This window comes from Erythrolamprus reginae, chromosome Z (genome assembly GCF_031021105.1).
Source record: "Erythrolamprus reginae isolate rEryReg1 chromosome Z, rEryReg1.hap1, whole genome shotgun sequence".
In the NCBI taxonomy this organism is placed as follows: Eukaryota; Metazoa; Chordata; class Lepidosauria; order Squamata; family Dipsadidae; genus Erythrolamprus; species Erythrolamprus reginae.
Window position 1 is genome coordinate 7,182,055 of NC_091963.1, and position 26,334 is coordinate 7,208,388.

The window sequence follows — 26,334 nt, forward strand, 5'->3', positions numbered from 1 at the left end:
CATTGTTTAGTCGACGGGACCCGGAGAAGGCCCACTCTGTGGGACCTAATTGGTCGCTGGGATTCGTGCGGCAGCAGGCGGTCTCGGAGATATTCTGGTCCAATGCCATGAAGGGCTTTAAAGGTCATAACCAACACTTTGAATTGTGACCGGAAATTGATCGGCAACCAATGCAGAAGACGGAGTGTTGGAGTAACATGGGCGTACCTAGGGAAGCCCATGACTGCTCTCGCAGCTGCATTCTGCACGATCTGAAGTTTCCGAACACTTTTCAAAGGTAGCCCCATGTAGAGAGCATTACAGTAGTCGAACCTCGAGGTGATGAGGGCATGAGTGACTGTGAGCAGTGAGTCCTGGTCCAAATAGTGTCGCAACTGGTGCACCAGGCGAACCTGAGCAAATGCCCCCCTCGCCACAGCTGAAAGATGGTTCTCTAATGTGAGCTGTGGATCGAGGAGGACGCTCAAGTTGCGGACCCTCTCCGAGGGGGTCAATAATCCCCCCCCAGGGTGATGGACGGACAGGTGGGATTGTCCTTGGGAGGCATAACCCACAGCCACTCCGTCTTATCAGGGTTGAGTTTGAGTCTGTTGGCACCCATCCAGGCCCCAACAGCCTCCAGACACCGGCACATCACTTCCACTGCTTCGTTGATGTTTGCTGGCTCAGCCTGGTTGGATCTGAAACGAACCGTCTCCTGCTTTTATTTATTAAATGTATATGCTGCCCATCTCACTATCCAAAGCAATTATGGGTGAGGGTTGGGTCAGTTATTTTGAAAGTTTATTTTATTATACTTTTTAGTTTATATTTTATTTTGTTTCACTTTACTTAGTTGTTGTTGTTTTTAACTTCAGTCTGCCCTCTCTTTGTTTTATTTCCAAGGAATTAGAGAAGGTTGCAAATGCGGGATGCTGCAGTTGTTGTAAATAGACGCCTGTTGCCAGGCATCCAAATTTTGATCAAACGATTGTGGGGATGCTGCAAAAGTTGCAAATGTGAGGACTGGTCAAAATCACTTTTCTGTAAATGAATGGTTGTAAAACAAGGACCACCCTGTACTACACCCACATTCAACTGCAAAATAGTTAATGAATTTCGTTGCAAAATAAGACAGCCTTGTTTGGCTGGCCCGGAGATATGGCACTACTAGGGGAAAAACTGCTGATCATTTAGAACTTCTTTGCGTCAAGCAGGTAGTAAAGTAATACAGGAGCCGTATTAGGCACACCTCAAAGCCTTAACTCCTTCTTTCCTCCAATACGTCTTTCTTTGCTTTAGGTTTCCATAGGAACAGGTCCTATTTGCTTGAACGTTGCCCTGGAAATATGTTGGCCGACTCCCAGCTGAATGCTAGCCACGCCCAACCGTCTGCAAGCAGACTTTGTTGGAAAACCCTGCCCAAAGAAATCCCTTTGCACACTCCACTTCTTTGAGGGTCTGTCACAAGGGAAAAGGTGTGTGTGTGTGTGTGTGTATCTATTCTCCAAAGCACCAGAAGGCAAGGCAAGCAATGGATGGAAACTAACCAAGAAGACAAACCAACTTAGAAGGGAGAAGTTTCCTGAAAATGTGAACAATTAAAGAGTTAAATAAGGTCCAGGAGGGAAGTGTTTTTAATAGGAAAGTGATCACAAGAACAAGGGGGCAACATCTGAGGTTAGTTGGGGGAAAGATCAGAAGCAACGAGTACAAGTGCACTAGAGTGCCTTCCGTCCCCTGTCCAATTGCTCTCCTATATCTCCTATACCTTTCCTCTATTCCTATATCTCTTCTTCTATTCTTTCATTGATATGTTCTATTCCTATATCTTCTTTTCTATTATTTCTTAGATATATTTTACTATGAGTATCTCCTCTATAACCTTCATCATGTATTTTACTATGTGTATATTGATATATACCCACTAAAACCCTCATTGTGTATTGGACAAAATCAATCAATCAATAAATAAAAATAATATTTCACCGAAAGAGGAGTAGATGCTTGGAGCAAACGTCCAGCAGACGTGGTTGGTAAATCCACAGGGACTGAATTTAAACATGCCTGGGATAAACATAGACCCATCCTAAGATAAAATGCAGGAATTAGTATAAGGGCAGACTGACCGCTTTCTGAGGGTGCTAAGAGACTGTTCAAGCATAATGCTAAACCACCCGTTCAAAACAATATTAGTTCAATGTAATACGTGAACTAATCCACTAAACTATGATGGTGGCATAGAGAACTATTTAAAATGAGCTAGAAATCAGCTGGCCACTCAATGAACTGTTGCTGTAAGTTGGGGACTATCTGTACAATGGAAGAAAGCTGGAGGGTTTCATCCCATCTTTAGCCTTTCATCCAGTGAATGGATTCTCTCTCTCATGTCGCTAATAAATGCGGTAGTGGATGGCAAAGATTCTCAGTCTGGAGAAAATGCAGCAGCATGTGTTGGTCATGACCTTTAAAGCCCTACATGGCATTGGACCAGACTACCTCCGGAACCGCCTGCTACCGCACGAATCCCAGCGACCGATAAGGTCCCACAGAGTTGGCCTTCTCCAGGTCCTGTCGACTAAACAATGTCGTCTGGTGGGCCCCAGGGGAAGAGCCTTCTCTGTGGCGGCCCCGGCCCTCTGGAACCAATTCCCCCTGGAGATTAGAATTACCCCCACCCTCCCTGTCTTTCGTAAACTACTCAAGACTCATTTATACCGCCAGGCATGGGGGAGTTGAGATAGCCCTTCCCCCTAGGCCATTACAAGTTATGCATGGTATGTTTGTGTGTATGTTTGGTTTTATAATAGGGGTTTTTAGTTGTTTTTATTATTGTTGTTAGCCGCGGCATACAAATCCAATAAATTATTATTATTATTATTATTATTATTATTATTATTATTATTATTTCACTGAGCCTCAATCTGTACTGCTTCTATTTTTTTTTTAAAAGATCCAGTTTGAAATTTCCCAAAGATATCCTTGGGAAGTAAATATTTTGAATAGCAATAATGCGTTTAACTATGAAGAGTTGACACATCATTTCAAGCATGGAATGGGGAATGAAATTTGGAAGTGATGCTATGATGAATCATTATTAACCCAGTTCCAAGTTTTCTCAAGTACATCGCAAACGAAGAAAATACATTGCTGCAGCATGTAATTATGTGAAGCACTGTTTAAAGTGAAGTGTTGTATTAATATTTGTTTTGATCTAATTTTAACACACCACATTTTTTGTGCAGTGAGGGAACACCACCATCTTGTGGATACAGAAGGAAATGGCAGCTTGGTCCAGATATTAAATTTATATTCAGAATCTGGAGTGAGGTCTATGTGGAGTGAGAGAAAGAAACACACACAACCAAAAACCAGAAACTGAACTACACCAGATGTGCAATTTTGCTGAATTGCCTATCAAGAAGCTACTTTGACAATTAAGGTAATTTAAGCAATGCAAATAATGCAACTTTATTGTTGAGTGTCCATACTGATGAAGTATGCAAAACTGCACATTTTAAGGATTAAATGCCATTTGAGCTTTTTCCAAAATTTCCTCTTTAATTTTTGGATAATCTGGATATCCCTTCAAAACCTTTAAGAAAGGAAAACAGTAATTAATTTTAAGTAGTAGAAAGCAATGATAAACATTTACAATCAATATGATACCAAATTATATACTATAGATATTTATAGATATTTCCAAATAATCATTTAGTACAATCAACAGAAAGACGATTTCTGGCGGTTTTGGCTCCTCCCCATCTGAAAGAGTTTTTCTATGATATGAACAAAAACAACAACTACAATAGTAAAGGAAAACACTGGCAAGCCACTGGATTATCTGTAAAATTCTGTGAATGGGGCAAATTTGTTGTCTTCTAAATATCTTTTATTGCCCTCTTAGCTGCCAGCTCCTGCAATATCGCCAGTCTCCATACTTGATAAGCAGCTGATTAAAGGCGGTCAAGGAGTTGCATGGAAATACAGATAGATGACTCTCCCCTGAGGAAGGGGGTGCTGCACACAAAGGTAGAGTACTTATGGAAGATGGCAAAACGAGGGAGTGGGGGCTCCCTAGAACAGGCTACAGAAGAATTGTTGGGGGCTCTTTACAAGTCCATGTTTCATTATTTCAAAAATGGTAGTAAACTTCTTCCAAGGCTAGCCTGAAGAACTACTAATCATTGGGCTGGGCGATAGGTAAAGCAGCCTATCTTGGAGTCTTGGACAACCAACTAAACATGAGCCAGCAGTGTGCAGCTGCAGCCAAAAAAGCCAATACAATCGTAAGCCCCACTGTTATGTCCTGAGAAGCTGGGAAGTTTTCAGTCCAGTCCGACCAGTAACTCAAGCAGGTAAAATCTGATTGGCTTCTGATTTAAAGGGCTCCCTATTTAAGTCCCTGCCTATACCAGGACCTTGCGGATATTTGCTCGCTATGACCAATAAAGAGCTGAAATCACTAAAATGTCTCCTGCCTCTTTAGTAGAGGGACTTAACAGATACAATCTAGGTCTAGGAAAGCACTAATACACTCTGTAAAGCCCTAGTTAGACCATACCTGGAGCACTGCATCCAGTTTTGGTCACCATACTGCAAAAAAAAAGACTCTAGAGAAAGTGAAGAGAGCAACCAGGATGATTAGGGGACTGGAGACTGAAACATATGAAGAATGGTTACAGGAACTGGGCATGGCCAGTCTAGCCAAGAGAAAGACCAGGGGAGACATGATAACCGTGTTCCAATATTTGAGGGCCTATGACAGAGAGGAGGGGAGTCAGGCTATTATCTAAGGCACAAAAAAGTCAGAGAAGGAATAATGGATGGAAACTGAGCAAGGAAAGCAGATTAGCTATTCAGTGGGTTTGGGGTCACCAGTTTTTGACAGATCAAAGACTAATTGCATAACATTTGAAGCCATTGATAAAAACAATTCATTTCCTGCCAGTTGGTGATTCCCCCAAGAGGGGGGGCAGCAAAGCCAGAGGCTCTAGCCAGTGCTATTGATTTGCATGGCCTGTACACATTAATGTTAATCCTTCCCCCTAGGCCACTACAAGTTATGCATGGTATGTTTGTGTGTATGTTTGGTTTTATAATAAGGGTTTTTAGTTGTTTTATTAATTGGATTGTTACATGTTGTTTTTATATCATTGTTGTTAGCCGCCCCGAGTCTACGGAAAGGGGCGGCATACAAATCCAATAAATAAATAAATGTAACCCAGCAGAAAGGCCTTCCAGATGCTGTAGAGACAAGACAGAGATTGACAGCGGGAACAGCATGTTTTATACCGGTCTTTTTTGGCTGACTCAGAGGCAAGTAGAGGGCACTTTATCTGAACCATGGTAAAGCAGCAGGTAGAGCTGCTCCTCATATGTTGAGTGCTACACAGTCTGGTCAGAATCTCAAAAATGCTAAAAAAACAAAACAAAACAGGACCCCCTGATCCAAAGGTCTTGGAGCCTGGCAACTTTAAGACTTGTGGACTTCAACTCCCAGAATTCTCCAGCCAGAATTCTGGGAGTTGAAGTCCACAGATCTTAGAGTTGCCAAGTTTGGGGACTCTTGCCCTAATCTATTTTGAAAGGGACATCAATTCAGGTAGCTGCAAAGTCTGAATCCCTGTATTATGGTCGCCCTCAGGATGCATCAATTCAAATGCATAATATTTAGTCTTTTTCTTCATATATTTAGCTAAAAACAACATCAGAAAAGTATGATAGCATTAAAAACAGAACTTTTTTTAAAAAAATCACATTTACAATTCCATGAATTGCATAAAGTTTGGAAGTATCCACTTTAAGTGGGACGATGCAAAGCTGACAAGGTCACCTTAGCAACTAAATCATGCTTTTGGGAAACTTACATCATGGCATACATCTATGGTTTCTACATATTTCTTATCCTTTAGGTAGTTGAATGCCAGTTTAAACCCTATAGGAAGAGGAAAGTAATAGGTTGGCACTCTGCAAAAATATTATCTCTTACAATGAATGTAATGAGCACAATAATCATACTGTTGTACTTTTTTTGCATCTGTGAATGTTATTTTACTTTAAATTGAATATACATAAAATGATATATAGCATATATTTATGATAAAATATATTTCTACAGTTACAGAATTTGATAGTAGCTTTTTAATATTTGCCCATGCAGACCCATTTATTCAACAAAATTTACTGTTTAACTAAACATTTTTAATTCTTGCCTAACAATTTTTAATACTATCTTGTAATACTATTTGTTTTCTGATGGCAAGTCCTTGATATGTTTGATATGTATGGACTACCACCATACAGCAAAGCTAGATTCTATGCCAGAGAAAATATTGTAGATGTCCTAACTGTTACATCACTGAATTCAAGCAAAATGAATTGAAAAGTTAATACTTACCAACTGCAGGATTTGCTTGGTTACTATACTTCCAAGCTAATTCATAGTTCATTGCAGCATCTTTATATGCATTCTCCTTTTCAGCAATAAATCCCAAGCATTCATAAGCTTTTGCACATGACTAGAATAAAATTGAATGTGTAAAATAGATGTTTTTGGAAATTCTGATTCCAGGATTTCCACAATATTAAGGAACAGCAAAAACCCCCTCTATGCTCTATATTTAAGGCTGTTATTTTCTCCCCGGAGAGATAGCTTATCATGCCTTCCACCTCTCATATTTACAATTTGCCTCAGGGGCAGTAATGTTCTAAAATTTGCAAATGATACTGGGATGATTGGATTTCACAGGTGAGTACTATGCAACAGTTCAAATACTGATAGAATTGGAAAAAGAAACAAAGAAGTTAAGTGTAGGGAATTCTATAATATTAACAAAGAAGTTAAGTGTAGGGAATTCTATAATATTAATGATCTTATTATAAATCTGATTGGCAATCTATGATATGAAGTGTTAATGATGTTTCATATGATTAGCTATTTTTCAGAGTATAAGACATAGAGTGGTACCTCGGTTCTCAACCACAATTCGTTCCAGAAGTGTGGTCGAGAACTGATTTGGTCGAGTACCGAATTAATTTATCCCATAGGAAATAATGGAAATGGGTTTAATTGGTTTCCAGCCCCTATTTCCTTTATTTCCTATGGGATAAAGATCTGAGGTCTAAGCACTCCAAGCTGTAGTAAGGGTGGGGGCAGCTGCAATACCGGCAGTTTCGGAGAGGAGGGCTCCTTTATTTATTTTTTATTTATTTATTTATTACTTAGATTTGTATGCCGCCCCTCTCCGAAGACTCGGGGCGGCTCACAACACGTGGAAACAAATCATAAATAATCTGACAATTTAAAATATTAAAGATTTAAAAAAGACCCCATATACTAACAGACATACACACAAGCATACCATATATAAATTAAACATGCCCAAGGGAAGATGTTTCAGTTCCCCCATGCCTGACGACAAAAGAAATAATGGAAATGGGTTTAATTGGTTTCCAGCCCCTATTTCCTTTATTTCCTATGGGATAAAGATCTGAGGTCTAAGCACTCCAAGCTGTAGGAAGGGTGGGGGCAGCTGCAATACCAGCAGCTTCGGGGGCCTCCTTTCCTCAGTGGTTCGTCTTCTTCCCTTTAAGCAGCTACACCAACTTTCTCCTTCCCGGCGATGGCGGCTTTCCTTCGAGCAGTAGCAACGCCGGGAATGTCACATGAGAAAGGGAAGCCGCTGACGTTCCCAGCGCTGCTGCTGCTCGAAGGAAAGCCGCCGCCGCCACCATCGGGAAGGAGAAAGTTGGTGTAGCTGCTTAAAGGGAACAAGACGAACCACTGAGGAAAGGAGCCCCCCCGAAACTGATGGAAAATTCCATCTGTCCGTCCATTACCCTGGGGGGGGGGGAATCACTGACCCCCTCAGAGAGGGTCTGCAACTTGGGTGTCCTCCTCGATCCACAGCTCACATTAGAGAAACATCTTTCGGCTGTGGCGAGGGGGGCGTTTGCCCAGGTCCGCCTGGTGTACCAGTTGCGGCCCTATTTGGACCGGGGGTCACTGCTCACAGTCACTCATGCCCTCATCACCTCAAGGCTCGACTACTGTAACACTCTCTACATGGGGCTACCTCTGAAAAGTGTTTGGAAACTTCAGATCGTGCAGAATGCAGCTGCGAGAGCAATCATGGGCTTTCCCCAAAATGCCCATATAACACCAACACTCCGCAGTCTGCATTGGCTGTCGATCAGTTTCCGGTCACAATTCAAAGTGTTGGTTATGACCTATAAAGCCCTCCATGGCACCGGACCAGATTATCTCAGGGACCACCTTCTGCTGCACGAATCCCAGCGACCAGTTAGGTCCCACAGAGTGGGTCTTCTCCGGGTCCCGTCAACTAAACAATATCATTTGGCAGGACCCAGGGGAAGAGCCTTCTCTGAGGCGGCCCCGGCCCTCTGGAACCAACTCCCCTCGGAGATTAGAATTGCCCCCACCCTCCCCGCCTTTCGTAAGCTCCTTAAAACCCACCTCTGCCGTCAGGCATGGGGGAACTGAGATACTCTTTCCCCCTAGGCCTTTACAATTTATGCATGGCATGTTTGCTTGTAGGTATGATTGGTTTTAAAATAAGGGTTTTTTAGTTGTTGTTGTAGTATTGGATTTACATGCTGTTTTTATTATTGTTGTTAGCCGCCCCGAGTCTACGGAAAGGGGCAGCATACAAATCCAATCAATCAATCAATCAATCAATCAATCAATCAATCAATCAATCAGTCAAGTTAGGCCTAGGAGACTTTCTATTTGGAACCCAGCCCTGTGAAAATTTATTCTGCCACTGCAATGGGTTCACATCTTCTTACCTTATTGTATCGTAAGCAGCGCTTCACTTGCTCAGTGGCAAGATCATACTTCCCAGATGTGCAGTAAATATCAGACAAGAGCAGCCAAGCTTTTTCTAACTCATCAGCATCGGGCAGAGACCAAGTCACTTTGATTAGGCGCTTTAGCTGCGTCCGGGCTTTAGCTGTATGCTTCAGCAGCATGTAGGCTTGAGCCATGGCCAGAATGGCAGGGACATTGTCTCTCTGTTTTTTAAAAAATGTGGAGAAATTTAGATTTTAACAGTGACTTCAATATTCTATTATTTATTTATTTGTCAAACATTTATAGTATTATAGTACATATTAACATAACATAACATAAGTAGAACGTAGTAATAGAAAAGATAATAAGACAGTAGGACAGGGACATTAGGCACATAAGTGCACTTATGCACACCCCTTACAGACCTCTTAGAAACGGGGAGAGGTCAATTGTAGATAATGTAAGGTTGAAGATTTTGGGGTTGGGGGAAGCAACAACAGAGTCAGGTAATGAGTTCCACTCTATTGCTGAAATCGTATTTTCTGCAGTCAAGTTTGGAGCAATTTACATTCAGTTTGTATCTATTACGTGCTCTTGTGTTGTTGTTGTTAAAGGTGAAGTAGTCACTGACAGGGGGTACATTATGATGTATGATTTTATGAACAACAGTTAAATCAGTTCGGAGACGACGTAGGTGTAAATTTTCTAGATTTAGTATTTGAAGTCTGGAGGAGTAGGGTAATTTGTTACGTGAGGAGTGAAGGACTCTTCTTGTGAAGTATTTCTGGACTCCTTCAATTGTATTAATATCTGATAAGCAGTATGGATTCCACACAGGTGAACTATATTCTAGAATAGGTCTGACAAATGTTTTGTATGCTCTGGTTAATAAATCAGTGTTTGTAGAGAAGAAGCTACGTAAGATTAGGTTTATAATTCTTAAAGCCTTTTTGGCAATGCTGTTACAGAGGGCACTAGCACCTAGGTCATTGGAAATGAGAACTCCAAGGTCTTTGACTGAGTGAGGGTCCGCTGTTAGTTCAGTTTTACCAAGTATGTATTTAGTATTCTGATTCTTTTTACCAATGTATAGGACGGAGCATTTGTTGGTAGAGATTTGAAGTTGCCAGTTGGTAGACCATTCAGCTATATGGTCAAGGTCCTTTTGAAGGGTAGAAGTATTGTCAGTAGTATTAAATAGTTTAACATCATCAGCAAAGAGAACACAATTGCTTGTCATGTTGTCACACAGATCGTTTATGTAGAGCAGTGTTTCCCAACCTTTTTTGAGCCGCGGCACATTATTCATGTTTTCAAAATTCTGGGGAACACTGAAGGGGGGGGGGGCGGGGGGGCTAAAGAAAAGTTTGGACAAAAAAAATATCTCTTCCTCCATTTCACTCTATTTCTCCCTCCCTCTTTCTCTCTCTTCCTTCCCTTCTTTCTCTCCATCCCTCTTTCTTTCTTTCTTTCTTTCTTCCTCTCTTTTTTGCTCTTTCTCTCTCCCTCCTTCCCTCCCTCTATGTCTTTCCCTCTCCCTCCTTCCCCCCTTTCTTTCTCTCTCTCTCTTGCTTTCTTTCCCTCTCTTTCTCTTGCTTTCTTTCTCTCATTCTCTCTCCCCTCCTTTTTCTCTTTCTCTCTTTCTCTCTCGTTCACCACGCCAGCAACAGAGAGAAAAAGAAAGAGCGAGAGAGAGCCGGAGAGAGAGTGGAGTGCGCAGCAGCCATCAGCCTCCTCGCCCTCCCAGACGTCCCCAGCGCCCGGCCTCGCGCCGCCTCCCGTTAGCCCGGCCGAAAGCCACACAGTCCCGGACTCTCGGATTCCTCGCCCCAAGGCAGGAGGCGGTGGCGGAGAAGAGTGGGCGGATCGGGCGGGCAATGGGGCAGGACGGAGAAGCCAGGGGCGCGTTTGGCCGGAGGCACCGTGGGGAGCAGGGGCAGGGTGGTGCGGCAGTAGGAGTAAAGGGAGCCGTGGCTGCCCCTGCCTCCCCACGGTGCCTCTGGCCAAACGCGCCCCTGGCTTCTCCGCCCTGCCCCATTGCCCGCCCGATCCGCCCACTCTCCTCCGCCGCCTCTCGCCGCGGCACACCTGACGGTGTCTCGCGGCACACCAGTGTGCCGCGGCACACCGGTTGGGAAATGCTGATGTAGAGTATAAAGAGAGTAGGTCCTAAAACACTGCCTTGTGGAACACCACAAGGTTGGTTTCTTTACCTTTTATGTGATGCCTAATAGACAGTAGCAGTGGCTAGCTTTTTTTTGTATGTCTCTCAATTTGAATTATGTGTAAAAATAATGCCCCCTCCCACCTGGCCTTTGATGGCAGGATGCCAGCCATGCGTCAAGCTGAAGATGGCAGACCTGACATATGTATGCACATATGTATTTATATCTTGGCTTTAAGATAATAAACAAACAAACAAACAAACAAACACACACAAATGTCAAGTCTGCCCTTTTTTGGCTTGATGCCTCACTGGCATCCTGCCCTCAAAGGCCAGGAGGGAGGGGGCAATGGGGGGGAGGACAAATGGGATCAGATCAGGGAAAGATAAAGCAAAATGTCGGTTGGCGGGCCCCAGGGGAAGAGCCTTCTCTGTGGCGGCACCGGCCCTCTGGAACCAACTCCCCCCGGAGATTAGGACTGCCCCTGCTCTTCCTGCCTTCCGTAAACTCCTTAAAACCCACCTTTGCCGTCAGGCATGGGGGAACTGAAACATCTCCCACTGGGCACGTTTAATTTATGCATGGTATGTCTGTGTGTGTGTCTGTTAGCATATGGGGTTTTTAATATTTAAACATTTTAAACTTGTCTGATTACCCATGATTTGTTTCTACATGTTGTGAGCCGCCCCGAGTCTTCGGAGAGGGGCGGCATACAAATCTAAGTAATAAATAAAAATAAATAAATAAAATAAGCTTTTCCTCAACTATTCACTGTTACTTTACAACAGGCTCCACTGATAAGCCCACATTAATACATAGGGTCATACAATCTTTGCTTCATCCTATGTATTAGAAGCTAGTTTATAGATACTGTAGTCTTCCTTCCAACTTATTTATTTATTTTATTTATTTGTCAAAATGTGTACAAGATAATAGGTATGGTATAAGCATAAACAAAAGCAAAGTGGGTACAGGTAAATTTGGACAATAGGAGAGTAGGACAAGGGCAGGAGGCACAATGGTGCGCTTATGCACTCCCCTTACACCAATCTTATACCAGTCTTTTTTCATTAACTTCTTCCCATCTCTGGCTGTGCCAATTTTTAAAGAAGCATATGGGAAAAGAAATAAGGAAAACCATTCTGGGCTTATCCAAAGGGGACTTCCCGTCATTGGATGTCTCTTACGGAAAAGATTTTTACATTTCAGTATAGAGTGAGATAGTACAGATCATTTTACAAACTGAACTATATTTCTACTTCTATTGATACTACTCTGGAAAAAAAATCTAAATCTTTTTAGGAGAGTTAGCTTCTAGGGCAGTGATGGCGAACCTATGGCATGGGTGCCACAGGGGACACGCAGAGCCATATCTGCTGGCATGTGTGCCATTGCCCTAGCTCAGCTCCAATGTGCATGTGTGTTCTGTCTGGGTCCCCCCAGACGCCAACACCAACCAAAAAGAGTATCCAGACACACTGGTAAAAAGCAAAGGCAGTTTATATACTGGAAAGCAAACACAGGTAACAAAAACTGTTCTTACAGACAGGAACACGATGAAGCTTCACAGAGGTTTCACGAAGGCCAGGCAATAAAACAGGATTCTTGCTGGCAAAAACAACGCTGGAGATAATAAAACCCACGCCTCCCCCAAGTCTTCCAGACTTCTAGGCCACAAGCCAAGATCAGAGACGCCGAGAATCGAAGCAAGGTCACAGGACTCCCAGTTGATAACTCTCCACAAGACTGTAAGGGCGGGCCTGCCTTTTCAACCCTGCTGAGGAGAACCACACCCAAACCCAGCTGTTGCCAATTCAGGGATGGAAATACCTGTCTAATTGGCCCCTTCTTTGAGCTGCACGTCTCTGCCTCATGTCTATTATAGCCTGTGCATCTTCATCCAATGAATCCAGGCTACTAGCTGGGGAGAGCCCCCCCCCGGGGGTCTCAGGCTGCTCTCCCTCCTCCTCTTCCTGACGTTCCTCTCCCCCGTCTGCCTGGTCCTCCAACTCCTGGTCACTGTCCTCCTCCTCTGGGCATGGATCCGGCAGAGCTCCAGCCGGTCCCTGAGGAGCCTCAGGCTGAATCACAACAATATGTGTGCCAGCCACTGAATTTTGGCTTGCACAGATGCTCTGGGAGGGTGTTTTTTGGCTTCCAGGGAGACTCTGGTGGGATGGGGGAGGACATTTTTACTCTCCCCTGGCTTCAGAGAAGCCTTTGGAGCCTGGGGAGGGCAAAACACAGGCCTACTGGGCCCACCAGATGTTGGGAAACAGGCCATTTCTGGCCTTCAGATGGCTTCTGAGGAGCGGGGGAAGCTGTTTTCGCCCTCCTCAGGCATTGAACTATGGTTGTGAGCACTCGCGCATGCATGATAGCACACACCCACACTCTTTCGGCACCTGAAGAAAAAAAGGTTCACCATTTCTGTTCTAGGGGCATTCCAATGCCTTTACAAAGTTTCTGCTGCTATGTATCATCTTGAATTTCAAATATTTTTTCTTATTTACCTCATTTTGTCCCATTTCTATAAACACCTTCAGAGCCTTCTCCACATTATGTTTTTCCTTTGTGGCCATTAAGCAGTAGCTCTGCAAAATTTCCACTTGAGTCTGGCCTTCCTGCGAGTGCGGATAAAACTCCTTAAGCAGCTTCTCAGCTGTACGTATCCCATGCTGTTCAGATTCTTTTTTTTCCTTTAAGTTACTGTTGAAAAGGAAGTATTTCAAAACTATTCAAGTACTGGACAACACGAAAGAAAAGGTTACCAATTTATTGCCTTTTAAACTCAGTAATATAACCACCAAGATTGGATTTAATCGACTAAGGTGGTGTCTATTACATTGGAATGTCTGTTAAAAGGTGAACGGAATTTTTCCCATAGATAAAACAAATGAGATTTTACACAGAGAGAGTTATACGTGCATAAAATCTCAAATGGATTTTGTCTACTTCAGCAGTGGCTTGATAAATTTGTAGATTACTGTAGAGAAGAACAGAATACAGTAATCAGATCTGGTCAAAGCAATGATCCAGAATTAATGTGCCTATTATTGCCTCCGTAAAGCCTCCTGAACATAAATGTGTATCTTCCTAAACCTGTGTGGTGACTATGCAAGTGTAGGCACAGTTCATCCAATGAGTTGCTGATGGATACAGCAAGACCTGAAGATCTGAAGCAACTTGGCATGCTATCGAATTCTATACTACACTAATTATATTTGATATAAGGCAAGTTCTGCTTGCTTACTTACTGGTTCATTTGCTGGTTAATTAATTTTGCACCCACTGTAATCAAATTACCGTACACACAATAGAACTACAATTATTTTATTATTAAAATACTGGAAAAATGACAACTGGATAGGATAAATCCTAATTAATAATAATAATAACAACAATTATAACAATAACAACATTAATAATATTAATAATACTAATAATAATAATAATAATAATAATAATAATAATAATAATAATATGGTAATTATGTAACCCAGTAAATTTCATGGATTAAATAGTACGTGGGGATCAGAGGGAATTATGGGATAATAAAACACTGTAATGTGAACAAAAATATTTTTTTCTTTGGCTATGAATGGCATCATTCTGTTTGTCAGGCCCAGTTGAAGGATAAGTGGGAAACACCCCCCCCCCCCCAAAAAAAAACCCCTCATCAATTTTTAAAAGATATATTTAAGAGCACGAGCGTCTTATTTTATTAAGGACCTTTTCCTTTACCTGGCATCTGTAGTGTTTTGATTCTCAAAAGTCTCTCCACCTACTATCTCATTGTCTGGGTTTAGACATATCAGGATCATGTAGCTAAGGGCTTTCTGGCCCCAATCGCTATCCTTACGAGCCTTGTTGAAGTACTTCAAAGCCTGATTAGGTTGCCACATATGCCTGTTTAAGGAGAGAACGTTTTTAAAAAGTACAGCAGCTTTAAAATGGTCGATCCTGCTAATAAAATACTGTATATTCAGACATTTGGTTTCATCAGGAATGAAGTTCAAAATCTTTTCCTAACGGTTCTGTAGGTGTGGCTTGGTGGGCGTGTCAGGGCGTGTCAGAGTCTGCAGAGAGGGGCGGCATATAAATCCAATAAATCTAATCTAATCTATATTGCAAAATCTCCATTCCCACCCCATTCTGGGGCCAGACAGAGGTGGCATTCACCCGTTCTTCGAAATATTCAGAATCTCTGCTGCCGCTTCTCCAGAACCTGCTGAATTTCACCCCTGGGTTTCATATTATGGTATCATAGACTTGATTCAAAACAGAATCCAGTGAATTGAAACCCAGAAACCCAGAGACTAATTAGACTTACATTAACTTTAACCTGTTGGACTGATCATCCTACAAGAATCTGAGATTTCTACAAATGTAGAAGAGAAATAAAGATAATGTTATCTAGACAAAAAGAAACTGGACATTTAAAACCCATTTAAAAATTGAAAACATCAAATTCTGAAAATATTCTTACTGTGGAGGATAAGGCAGCAAAGAACCTCATTCACTTTAAAACTGAGGAGACAATATAGTTCTTCCCCACTTCACCTTAATCTGACATAAATGGCCCCCTGTAAGCACATTTTTCCCCCCGCCGTGTTCTCACGATGCCCCCCTCTGCATCTGTGGTCAATCAGTTAAGCTGATTTTTTTGAACCTGGGTAGAATGCTCTTCGGAAAGAATGATAACTTGCCTTCAGGACTAACTCTGTGTGACAGGCACACAGAAGGCCTTATGAGCAGGAGCGTCAGAAATCACCCCTTCCCCTTTGGTGGCTGGTAATGGCAATCCTAACACGCACAGTTTACGCCAGCATTGTTGAGGTGGCGCAGTGGTTAGAGTGCAGCACTGCAGGCTTCTTCAGCTCACTGCTAGCTGCAGTTTAGCAGTTCAAATCCTACCACCGACTCAAGATTGACTCAGCCTTCCATCCTTCCGAGTTGGGTAAAATGAGGAGCCAGATTGTTGGGAGCAAGAGGCTGACTCCTTAAACTGCTTAGAGAAGGCTGTAAAAGCACCATGAAAGGGTATATAAGTCTAAATGCTATTGCTATTGCACTTTTTTCTTCTGTGTGCGCCCTGTGATTTATCTCATGATGTTCCTGCCATGTATTTATTTACTAGATAACGCTTCTATTTGCCTCACTGTTTGTTGTAAATATAGATATCAAATATATGTGTTTATAGAAAACCACTTTTGTGTCAGTGTCTCTGACTCCATTTGGACACCCGCTGTGCCATTCCCTGACAGCTTCCTTCACTGTTCGACCCATAGTTATAGCACAAGGTCTAACAGCCATACTTGATAGGGAACAGGAATTCATTTTAAGATTTTTAATGTTTTAAAGAAATTGCTTGATGAACATATCAACTGGGATCATAGTTACGTTGTTTTCATTATGAAATTGGATGGAGGCGGGAGGGTTTACAGGTATCAATATGACATGTGTATGTTATCATATTTTTATACAAACAGGATTTGACAAAAGCTGGAGGGACACTAATTCCTTTTCTTCTGTAGCATTAAAATGAAAAACAACTCCATCTTCAATTATTTCTTCCTAATAGACAAAGAGTGTTATGATTTTGAGTCATGAACATCACATTTAGGTGTACTTTAAATGTTTTATTTTCATAAATATCATTCTCTATGACTTACCAATAGTAGAGCCCCATGCAATAATTATAGCCGGGTTCCAAAGGTGTTCGAATTGATTTTTTCTTGGCTAGTTCGAAAAAGGGTGTTGCTTCATCGATTTTACCGCTTCTTCTCAGCAGATCAATCAAGCTTTCCATAACTGAAAAGATATCTAAATCACAAGTTTGTACTTTTAGCAAAATATATTTTTCAAAACTTTTCACAGTAAAATTCTTGTTAACATGGGTACATTACTAAAGCAGTATTCAGTTTGATAATCTTTTAATTTGTTTTGTAGCCTACTGTTCTGTCTGGGTCCCCCCAGACGCCAACACCAACCAAAAAGAGTAGCCAGACACACTGGTAAAAAGCAAAGGCAGTTTATATACTGGAAAGCAAAACACAGGTAACAAAAACTGTTCTTACAGACAGGAACACTATGAAGCTTCACAAAGGTTTCACGAAGGCCAGGCAATAAAACAGGATTCTTGCTGGCAAAAACAACACTGGAGATAATAAAACCCACACCTCCCCCAAGTCTTCCGGACTTCTAGGCCACAAGCCAAGATCAGAGACGCCAAGAATCGAAGCAAGGTCACAGGACTCCCAGTTGATAACTCTCCACAAGACTGTAAGGGTGGGCCTGCCTTTTCAACCCTGCTGAGGAGAACCACACCCAAACCCAGCTGTTGCCAATTCAGAGATGGAAATACCTTTCTAATTGGCCCCTTCTTTGAGCTGCACGTCTCTGCCTCATGTCTATTATAGCCTGTGCGTCTTCATCCAATGAATCCAGGCTACTAGCTGGGGAGAGCCCCCCCCCCCCCCCGGGGGTCTCAGGCTGCTCTCCCTCCTCCTCTTCCTGACGTTCCTCTCCCCCGTCTGCCTGGTCCTCCCCCTCCTGTTCACTGTCCTCCTCCTCTGGGCATGGATCCGGCAGAGCTCCAGCCGGTCCCTGAGGAGCCTCAGGCTGAATCACAACACCTACTTGAGTAATCTCATTTAAGATCTAAAAGGAACATATAAATGCTTTTGTTAAATTATAAATACATACCAGGGTTTTTCTCCAAAACATTCCGGTAAAGATTGATGGCTTGCTCATATTTCTCTTTTCTAAACATAAGGTTTGCCAACATCTAACAAAAGAAAAAAATATTTAAATATTTCAACAGAAAGCAAAACCATAGCATTTCGAAAGTTCGTTCTTTTATAAAAGCTCATAAAAATCAAAATAAACAAAAATAAATCTACCAGTTAGAAGCTGAAGGATAAGGACTTTTTATCTTAAACTCTTGGTCAAGTCAAGTAGAATCATAGAACCTTAACAACTGGAAAAGATCGTTTCTAGAGAGTCACTTAGTTGTGACTCCTTATTTCCTTTTGTGATTGTGTATCTGTGAATAGAGTTAGATGTGCCTGCACAAATACATGGACAGATAGTTCTTGACTTAAAAGTTACAACAGTTCATTTAAATAACAGAATAACAGAGTTGGAAGGGACTTTGGAGGTCTGCAAGCAAGTTATATTGCATCCCAGACAGACCGAACAAATGAAAATGGGGTTTTGATTGCAGAACAGAGAAATCCATAAAAATGGTTTAAAGTAGATAATATTTTTAGCATCTGAACTTCCAAATAGATAGATAGATAGGCAGATGCAAAGAACTTCCATAAGGGAAAGTTTGTAGGCTATTTCACGGTGCATATCTTATTTCTTTCTTATTTGTTTCAATTAATTATATACTCCTGGTTCTATCCTACCCCAGTTTCTGATCTGTAAGCAGATTCTGGGAACTTTGTCTACTGCTGCAGTTTCTGGCAGCTTGGCAACCCATTCATAAGACTCTTCTGGCTCTCCAGGTAATGTTCATATTAAGTAGTAAATGTCAATACAAAATCAAATATCTTTGAGATTCTCATAAACTAATAAATTTAAAAAAACTTTTCCCCAAAATAAATGAAATGACCCTATTGATCTTAAACATGCCTGGGATAAACATATATCCATCCTAGGATAAAATACAGAAAATAGTATAAGGGCAGACTAGATGGATCATGAGGTCTTTTTCTGCCATCAGCCTTCTATGTTTCTAGTCTGAGATAGTAAATACTAGATTTGTGTGTACTGTATTTTGTGTCATCACGCCATTAAGACTGTTCTGCCGGCTCCTGGCACAAACCTTCAATTAAATGTAAAAGTAGCAAAAACAGACACACACACACACCGGAAAAGGCAACAATAGTTTATCCAAAGAAAAATAGAAGAAAAACCCTATTTTGAATTCAAAGGGCTCACTTGTAAAAACAAACAAACTTGAATGCAGTGAAATAACCAATACAACAAACTCAAGTCCATTCACCAGTAGCTGTGAATTCGTCACAGCTACTCCTCTTCAGACGTTGTAAACTCACTATGATTTATGGTCAGAGTCCTGAAATCCAAACACAAGGTCCTGGGAAAATCCGGAGCGGCAATGCAAACTCCACAAAACTCCACAAGCACGAACAGATAATCTTCCACACTGCAAGGCCAGCATGCTGCCCATTTAACAGCAGCCCTAATTACTTGAACCCCACCCAACCACAGGTGGACTCTATTATCTCCTGTAATACCTGCGAAGCTGTTCTCTTCTATGCATAGCTCTACGCATGCATGGGTCTATCACAGCTTCCTCATCAGAGTCTATCGAAGATAAGGAAGATGATGACTGGCTTCTTCCTGGGCTGCCTGCCAGGCCCCCCTCTGAACGTCCCATCTCACAGTCACTCCCTTCTTCAGAGGAAAATTCGCTGCCCGAAGCTGTCGGCAGCAAAACAGGCCTGTGACATGTTTCACCCACATCCACCCCCACAGTCCTTGGGGCAGGAGCTGGGCCACAGCTAACCACAACATAAGACAAGGGTGTTCTGGGCTGAAGCAAATGTTTCCTGTGGAGATTATCAGTCATCCTGGTAACAGTTGCTTTTTTTCCTTCAAAAGGCAACGAGACTGTTTTTTCTTAAAGAGGAAGAAGAAACATAGAAACATAGAAGTCTGACGGCAGAAAAAGACCTCATGGTCCATCTAGTCTGCCCTTATACTATTTCCTGTATTTTATCTTAGGATGGATAGATGTTTATCCCAGGCATGTTTAAATTCAGTTACTGTGGATTTACCAACCACGTCTGCTGGAAGTTTGTTCCAAGGATCTACTGCTCTTTCAGTAAAATAAAATTTTCTCATGTTGCTTTTGATCTTTCCCCCAACTAACTTCAGATTGTGTCCCCTTGTTCTTGTGTTCACTTTCCTATTAAAAACACTTCCCTCCTGGACCTTATTTAACCCTTTAATATATTTAAATGTTTCGATCATGTCCCCCCTTTTCCTTCTGTCCTCCAGACTCTACAGATTGAGTTCATGAAGTCTTTCCTGATACGTTTTATGCTTAAGACCTTCCACCATTCTTGTAGCCCGTCTTTGGACCCGTTCAATTTTGTCAATATCTTTTTGTAGGTGAGGTCTCCAGAACTGAACACAATATTCCAAATGGGGTCTCACCAGCGCTCTATACAGCGGGATCACAATCTCCCTCTTCCTGCTTGTTATACCTCTAGCTATGCAGCCAAGCATTATGCTTCTCATCCAAGAGGCTTCATCAGTTCTGATGGCAGTGGGATGGAAGTTTTCTTTTCCCACCATCAGAACTGATGAAGCTTCTTGGATGAGAAGCGAAATGGTTTCTTCTTCCTCAAAGAAAAAAACAGTCTCATTGAAGGGGAAAGCACCTTTGAGGCTCCCTTTATCACATCTCTTGGTGTAAGCAGGAGAAATGCTTTCAAACAACTGCATTTTTTTTCAAAGCAAAGTCATTTACTATTTGAGAAAGATTCAGATTCCACTGAATTTTCATTTCATAAAGCTTTTCAAACCTTTCCCCCCCAGAAGAGTCACCCAAGTGAACAGCTGTGAAACCACAACAAAGTGTCATACTTTTTTTTAAAGCTGAGTATATGAGAAAGCAAAACAACTGAATACCATTGTTCCAATTTCACTGCACTCATCGTCTTGAAGTAGGAGAGAACAGTAATGCTCACACTGGTCTGTGTCTCCTAGTATCAAATATAGCTTAGCTAATTCGAATATTATCTGCAAATAAAATGGAAATAACATTTATTCAGCAATAAATTGATACAGAATAAAGGAATCACAGGTAGTCCTCAAGTTATTCCGTTCATTTAGTGACTGTTCAAAGTTACAACTGCACTGCAAAAAGTGACTTATGACCGTTTTTCACATTTTCCCCACAGTATCTTCATGATCATTTAATCAAAATTCAGATGCTTGGCAACTGACTCATATTTATGACCACCGCAATATCCTGGGTCACGTGAACACATTTTTTGATCTGAATTTGCCAAGCAATCAATGGGAAAGCCAGATTCATTTAACAACTGTGTTAGCAACTTAACAACTGCAGTCATTCACTTAATAACTGTGACAAGAAAAGTCTTAAAATGAGGCAAAAGTGAGTTCAATTGAGTCCCCAAAATTTTGGAGTCAATTGTGGTCATAAATATAGGACTACCTCTACCTCCGAGTCTTCGGAGAGGGGCGGCATACAAATCTAATAAATTATTATTATTATTATTATTATTATTATTATTATTATTATTATTAATTATTATATCCCTCTCTATCTATGGTTGGACTAAAGAGACTATAGTTAGTTGTGCTTAGGTTGAGTCATTTTTCAATTACATCCTGGACTCCACATTTTGTCCTGGTAAACAAACAAACAAACCTACCTACCTACCTACTTACAAACATACATATATAAATACAGTACATATATTCAACTCTAAAAGCAAAAGTTCATTCTAGGCTTTGTCTGAGGTAGGCCAGCAATTTGACCTACATCACTGTAATGGTGCTTTGGCTCCTCGTAATTCATACTTGGAACCGTTTTTTATTACCATCCAGTTAAATCTGTCTTGGCATTGTTAAGACAAACTATACTCACTTACATAGTTTGCCTCTTTTCTAACAGTACCTTGGTCATGCCATTTTCCACTTATTTCAAGTGGGTATTTTTTTATCATGATAAAGAAAAATGTTAGAGGTACAGTGGTATCTCTACTTATGAACCTAATTCGTTCCATGACCAGGTTCTTAAGTAGAAAAGTTTGTAAGAAAAATAATTTTTTCCCACAGGAAACAATGTAAAAGTAAATAATGTGTGCGACTGGGGAAACCACAGGGAGGGTGGAGGCCCTGTTTCCTCCCAGGATATTCCTAGAGAGGCCCCCTGGAGGCTTCTCCCCACCTTTTCTGGCCCTGTTTCCTCCCAGGAGATTCCTAGAGAGGCCCCACAGAGGCTTCTCCCCGCCTTTTCCAGCCCTGTTTCCTTCCAGGAGATTCCTAGAGAGGCCCCACAGAGGCTTCTCCCCGCCTTTTCCAGCCCTGTTTCCTTCCAGGAGATTCCTAGAGAGGCCCCCTGGAGGCTTCTCCCCACCTTTTCTGGCCCTGTTTCCTCCCAGGAGATTCCTAGAGAGGCCCCACGGAGGCTTCTCCCCTCCTTTTCTGGCCCTGTTTCCTCCCAGGAGACTCCTAGAGAGGCCCCACAGAGGTTTCTCCCCGCCTTTTCCAGCCCTGTTTTCTTCCAGGAGATTCCTAGAGAGGCCTCATGGAGGCTTCTCCCTGCCTTTTCCAGTTACAGTTTCAGAGGCTTGGGTTTGTAAGTGGAAAATGGTTCTTGAAAAGAGACAAAAAAGTCTTGAACACCCGGTTCTTATCTAGAAAAGTTCATAAGTAGAGGCGTTCTTATATATTTAAATTATATATTGCTGCTTAAGAATGTAAAAATGACGTGGTTGGTAAATCTACAATAATTGAATTTAAACATACCTGAGATAAACATATATCCATCCTAATATAAAATACAGGAAATAGCATAAGGGCAGACTAGATGGACCAGGAGGTCTTTTTCTGCTGTCAATCTTCTATGTTTCTATGTTTCTAAAATGCTTTACTGAATCAGACCCACCATTTCTTGCAAGAAATCCAAGTTTAGGTGGTTTGCATTTGAAGTGGAGAGGCAGTTACCTTATTATCAGTTGGCACGGAGGCCAGGGCCTCTGAGTAGTACTTCACAGCTTTTTCGTATTCCTTTTCTGATCGATGGAACTTGGCAAACTGCACACAGATGGTTAGCAGCATTTGCTTTTGAGGAGGGATCAACTCAGGCTGCTCCACACGGACTCTCTTTAATATTCTTTGTTGGATGTCATAAACCTTCAAGGGGACAAATGTATAAAATTAGGGCAATTGGAGGTATATTTAAGTTAGCACCCGATGAACACCTAATTCTGAAACAATTAATTATTAGTGGTGCTTTTTAAATTTATCTTCCTATTTTCCATTGAGGATCTTAAAGCGGCATACTGGTGTCTCCCCTTGGTCTCACTTGGGCCCACAGCTGTGGTTGAAATGCCCCACCTCTCCCAAACACATCCTACTCCGTCCCACTGGTAGTTGTTGATGATAAGGGGCAAACTAATAATGATAATAATGTTCTTCATGTAATGTGCACGAATGCTCGAAGCTTGAGCAACAAGCTCTGTGAGTTAATGGCCATAATATCTAGAGATAATTTGGATCTGGTTGCCATAACTGAGACCTGGTTTAAGGATTCTAATGAATGGGAATTATCCATACCAGGATATACACTGTATAGGAAGGATAGAATAGAGAGAAGGGGAGGTGGAGTAGCCATTTATGTTAAGGAAAGTCTAAAAACAACACTAATTCAAAATACATGTAAAGATCTGGAGACTCTCTGGGTTTGCATGCAAAATAAAGAAGGTTCTGTCATTAGAATTGGGGTGATCTATAGGCCTCCAGGGCAATCCGAGGAATATGACAACAAGATGGTGGATGAAATTACCCAAATGGCAGTAAAGGGAGATATTGTGGTTATGGGTGATTTCAACATGCCTGATGTTGACTGGAATATCCCCAGTGCCCTTACATGCAAAAGTAAGAATATAGTAGAGACCTTTACATGAGCAGCTCTGGCACAGCTGGTTAAGACACCGACTAGAGGGGAGGATATTCTAGATTTCGTTTTTACGAATGGGAATTGGGTTTCAGAGGTTCAGGTAGAAGAAAATTTAGGTTGCAGTGACCATCTATGTTTGTGGTTTGATGTAAAAACTGATGGTGAGCAATCCTCTACTGCAACTAAAGTATTGGATTTCAGAAAAACAAATTTTAATGCAATAGGGGAATATTTAAATAATGAATTAAAGGGGAGGGAGCGAGCACCCAGTGGACTGTATTAAAAAAGGCCATCTTAAAAGCTGACTGTATGTAAGGCAAATAACTAAAGGTAACCACTATGGTTTAGCAATGATGTGAGGGTTATAGTCAATGAAAAAAGGCTGCCTATAGGAGGTATAAAGAGTCTGGAAGTATAGCTGATAGGTGTATAAAATGAGAGAGAAGGAGGCGAAACAGATAATGTTTCCTCAAAAGAGGAAAAAAATTGCCAAATCTGTAAAGAAGGGGGATAAAACCTTCTTCAGATATATCAGTGATAGGAAGAAGAAAAACTGCAGCATCACGAAGCTTAGTACCGGCAATAATACATACATTGATGGGAATAAGGAGCTCGCTGACCATTTCAATAGCTACTTCTGTTCAGTTTTCTCAAAAGACATCTTACAATATAATACTACCGATGGATATAGCATTGCTTCCAGCTGTACGGATTCAGCTCCAGTGATCTTAGAAGCCGATGTCTTAGAAGAACTTGAACGATTATAGATAAATAAGGCAATGGGTCCAGATGGCATCCACCCCAGAGTTCTTAAAGAACTCAGATTTGTCATTGCTACCTCCCCCCCTGACTGATTTGTTTAACCAATCCCTGTTAACAGGAGATGTTCCTGAGGGTTGGAGAATGGCCAGTGTCATGCCTATTCACAAGAAGGGCAGTAGAGAAGAAGCTGGTAACTACAGGCCAGTTAGCTTGACATCAGTTGTAGTTAAAATGATGGAGACTCTACTCAAAAAGAGGATAAATCAGCACCTAAAAAACAATAACTTATTGGACCCAAATCAGCATGGCTTTACTGAAGGCAAATCATGTAAGACTAATCTCATTGATTTATTTGACTATGTCACAAAGATGTTGGATGAAGGTGGTGCTGTGGATATTGCCTATCTAGACTTCAGCAAAGCCTTTGATACAATTCCACATAAAGAGCTGATGGATAAATGAGTGAAGATTGGACTTAATCCCTGGATAGTTCAGTGGATTTGCAGCTGGCTGAAGCATAGACATCAGAGTTATTGTTAATGGTGAGTATTCTGAGCAGAGACAGGTTACAAGCGGTGTGCCACAAGGGTCTGTTCTGGGTCCTATTCTTTTTAATATGTTTGTGAGTGACATAGGGGAAGGTTTGGTAGGGAAGGTTTGCCTTTTTGCCGATGACTCTAAAGTGTGCAATAGGGTTGATATTCCTGGAGGCGTCTGTAATATGGTAAATGATTTAGCTTTACTAGATAAATGGTCAAAGCAATGGAAACTTCAGTTTGATGTTTCCAAATGTAAAATAATGCACTTGGGGAAAAGGAATCCTCAATCTGAGTATTCTATTGGCAGTTCTGTGTTAGCAAAAACTTCAGAAGAGAAGAATTTAGGGGTAGTGATTTCTGACAGTCTCAAAATGGATGAGCAGTGTGGTCGGGCGGTAGGAAAAGCAAGTAGGATACTTGGCTGCATAGCTAGAGGTATAACAAGCAGAAAGAAGGAGATTGTGATCCCGCTATATAGAGCGCTGGTGAGACCACATTTGGAATACTGTGTTCAGTCCTAGAGACCTCACCTACAAAAAGATATTGACAAAATTGAACGGGTCCAAAGACGGGCTACAAGAATGGTGGAAGGTCTTAAGCATAAAACGTATCAGGAAAGACTTAATGAACTCAATCTGTATAGTCTGGAGGACAGAAGGAAAAGGGGGGACATGATCGAAACATTTAAATATGTTAAAGGGTTAAATAAGGTTCAGGAGGGAAGTGTTTTTAATAGGAAAGTGAACAGAACAAGGGGACACAATCTGAGGTTAGTTGATGGAAAGATCAAAAGCAACATGAGAAAATATTATTTTACTGAAAGAGCAGTAGATGCTTGGAACAAACTTCCAGCAGATGTGGTTGGTAAATCCACAGGAACTGAATTTAAACATGCCTGGGATAAACATATCCATCCTAAGATAAAATACAGGAAATAGTATAATGGCAGACTAGATGGTCCATGAGGTCTTTTTCTGCCGTCAATCTTCTATGTTTCTACTTGATTTCAAATTGGGGCTTATTTAAAAAACACAAATATGTATTTTGTATACTGGAATTTACTTTGAAATAATTCTTCTGATTTGTGATTTATGTAATGTTGATATTTTACCTTTGTCAGGGTTTCCAGAATAACTTCTCCTCTTTTAGTTGTCTCAAAAATCTTTGCTAGTAATATTAGATTTTTCACATCCTTCATCATTGAAGGCAGATCATCAACTGTAAGTTAAACAGAAATAATTGCTGATTTGTGTATAGTTTTTTGAACAATTAGATATACAATTCTGTCATGCAGTTTTCCTCAGAAATTTCCTCAGAATAGCAGAAGGGATTTTGGACATCTTCTAATCCAGTCCTTTGTCCTGACAGGAAACCCTGTACCAT

At 41.4% G+C, this 26,334-nt stretch overlaps 1 protein-coding gene across 3 annotated transcripts in view; it reads right to left on the minus strand.

Annotated features, from left to right (window-relative positions):
• Positions 1 to 3,422: 3,422 nt before the first annotated feature.
• Positions 3,423 to 26,334, minus strand: part of TTC21A (tetratricopeptide repeat domain 21A) — a 61,872-nt gene continuing 38,960 nt past the window's right edge. For all 3 annotated transcript variants that reach the window (XM_070726458.1, XM_070726456.1, XM_070726457.1), the window contains 11 exons: positions 26,063 to 26,169; positions 22,696 to 22,884; positions 20,629 to 20,739; positions 17,668 to 17,749; positions 16,635 to 16,785; positions 14,704 to 14,868; positions 13,473 to 13,668; positions 8,791 to 9,015; positions 6,380 to 6,500; positions 5,850 to 5,917; positions 3,423 to 3,574 (listed from right to left, as the gene is read on the minus strand). In XM_070726458.1, coding sequence (XP_070582559.1) covers positions 3,497 to 3,574; positions 5,850 to 5,917; positions 6,380 to 6,500; positions 8,791 to 9,015; positions 13,473 to 13,668; positions 14,704 to 14,868; positions 16,635 to 16,785; positions 17,668 to 17,749; positions 20,629 to 20,739; positions 22,696 to 22,884; positions 26,063 to 26,169 — 1,493 coding nt within the window. In that variant the 3' untranslated portion in view covers positions 3,423 to 3,496. The remainder of the gene's footprint in view (positions 3,575 to 5,849; positions 5,918 to 6,379; positions 6,501 to 8,790; positions 9,016 to 13,472; positions 13,669 to 14,703; positions 14,869 to 16,634; positions 16,786 to 17,667; positions 17,750 to 20,628; positions 20,740 to 22,695; positions 22,885 to 26,062; positions 26,170 to 26,334) is intronic.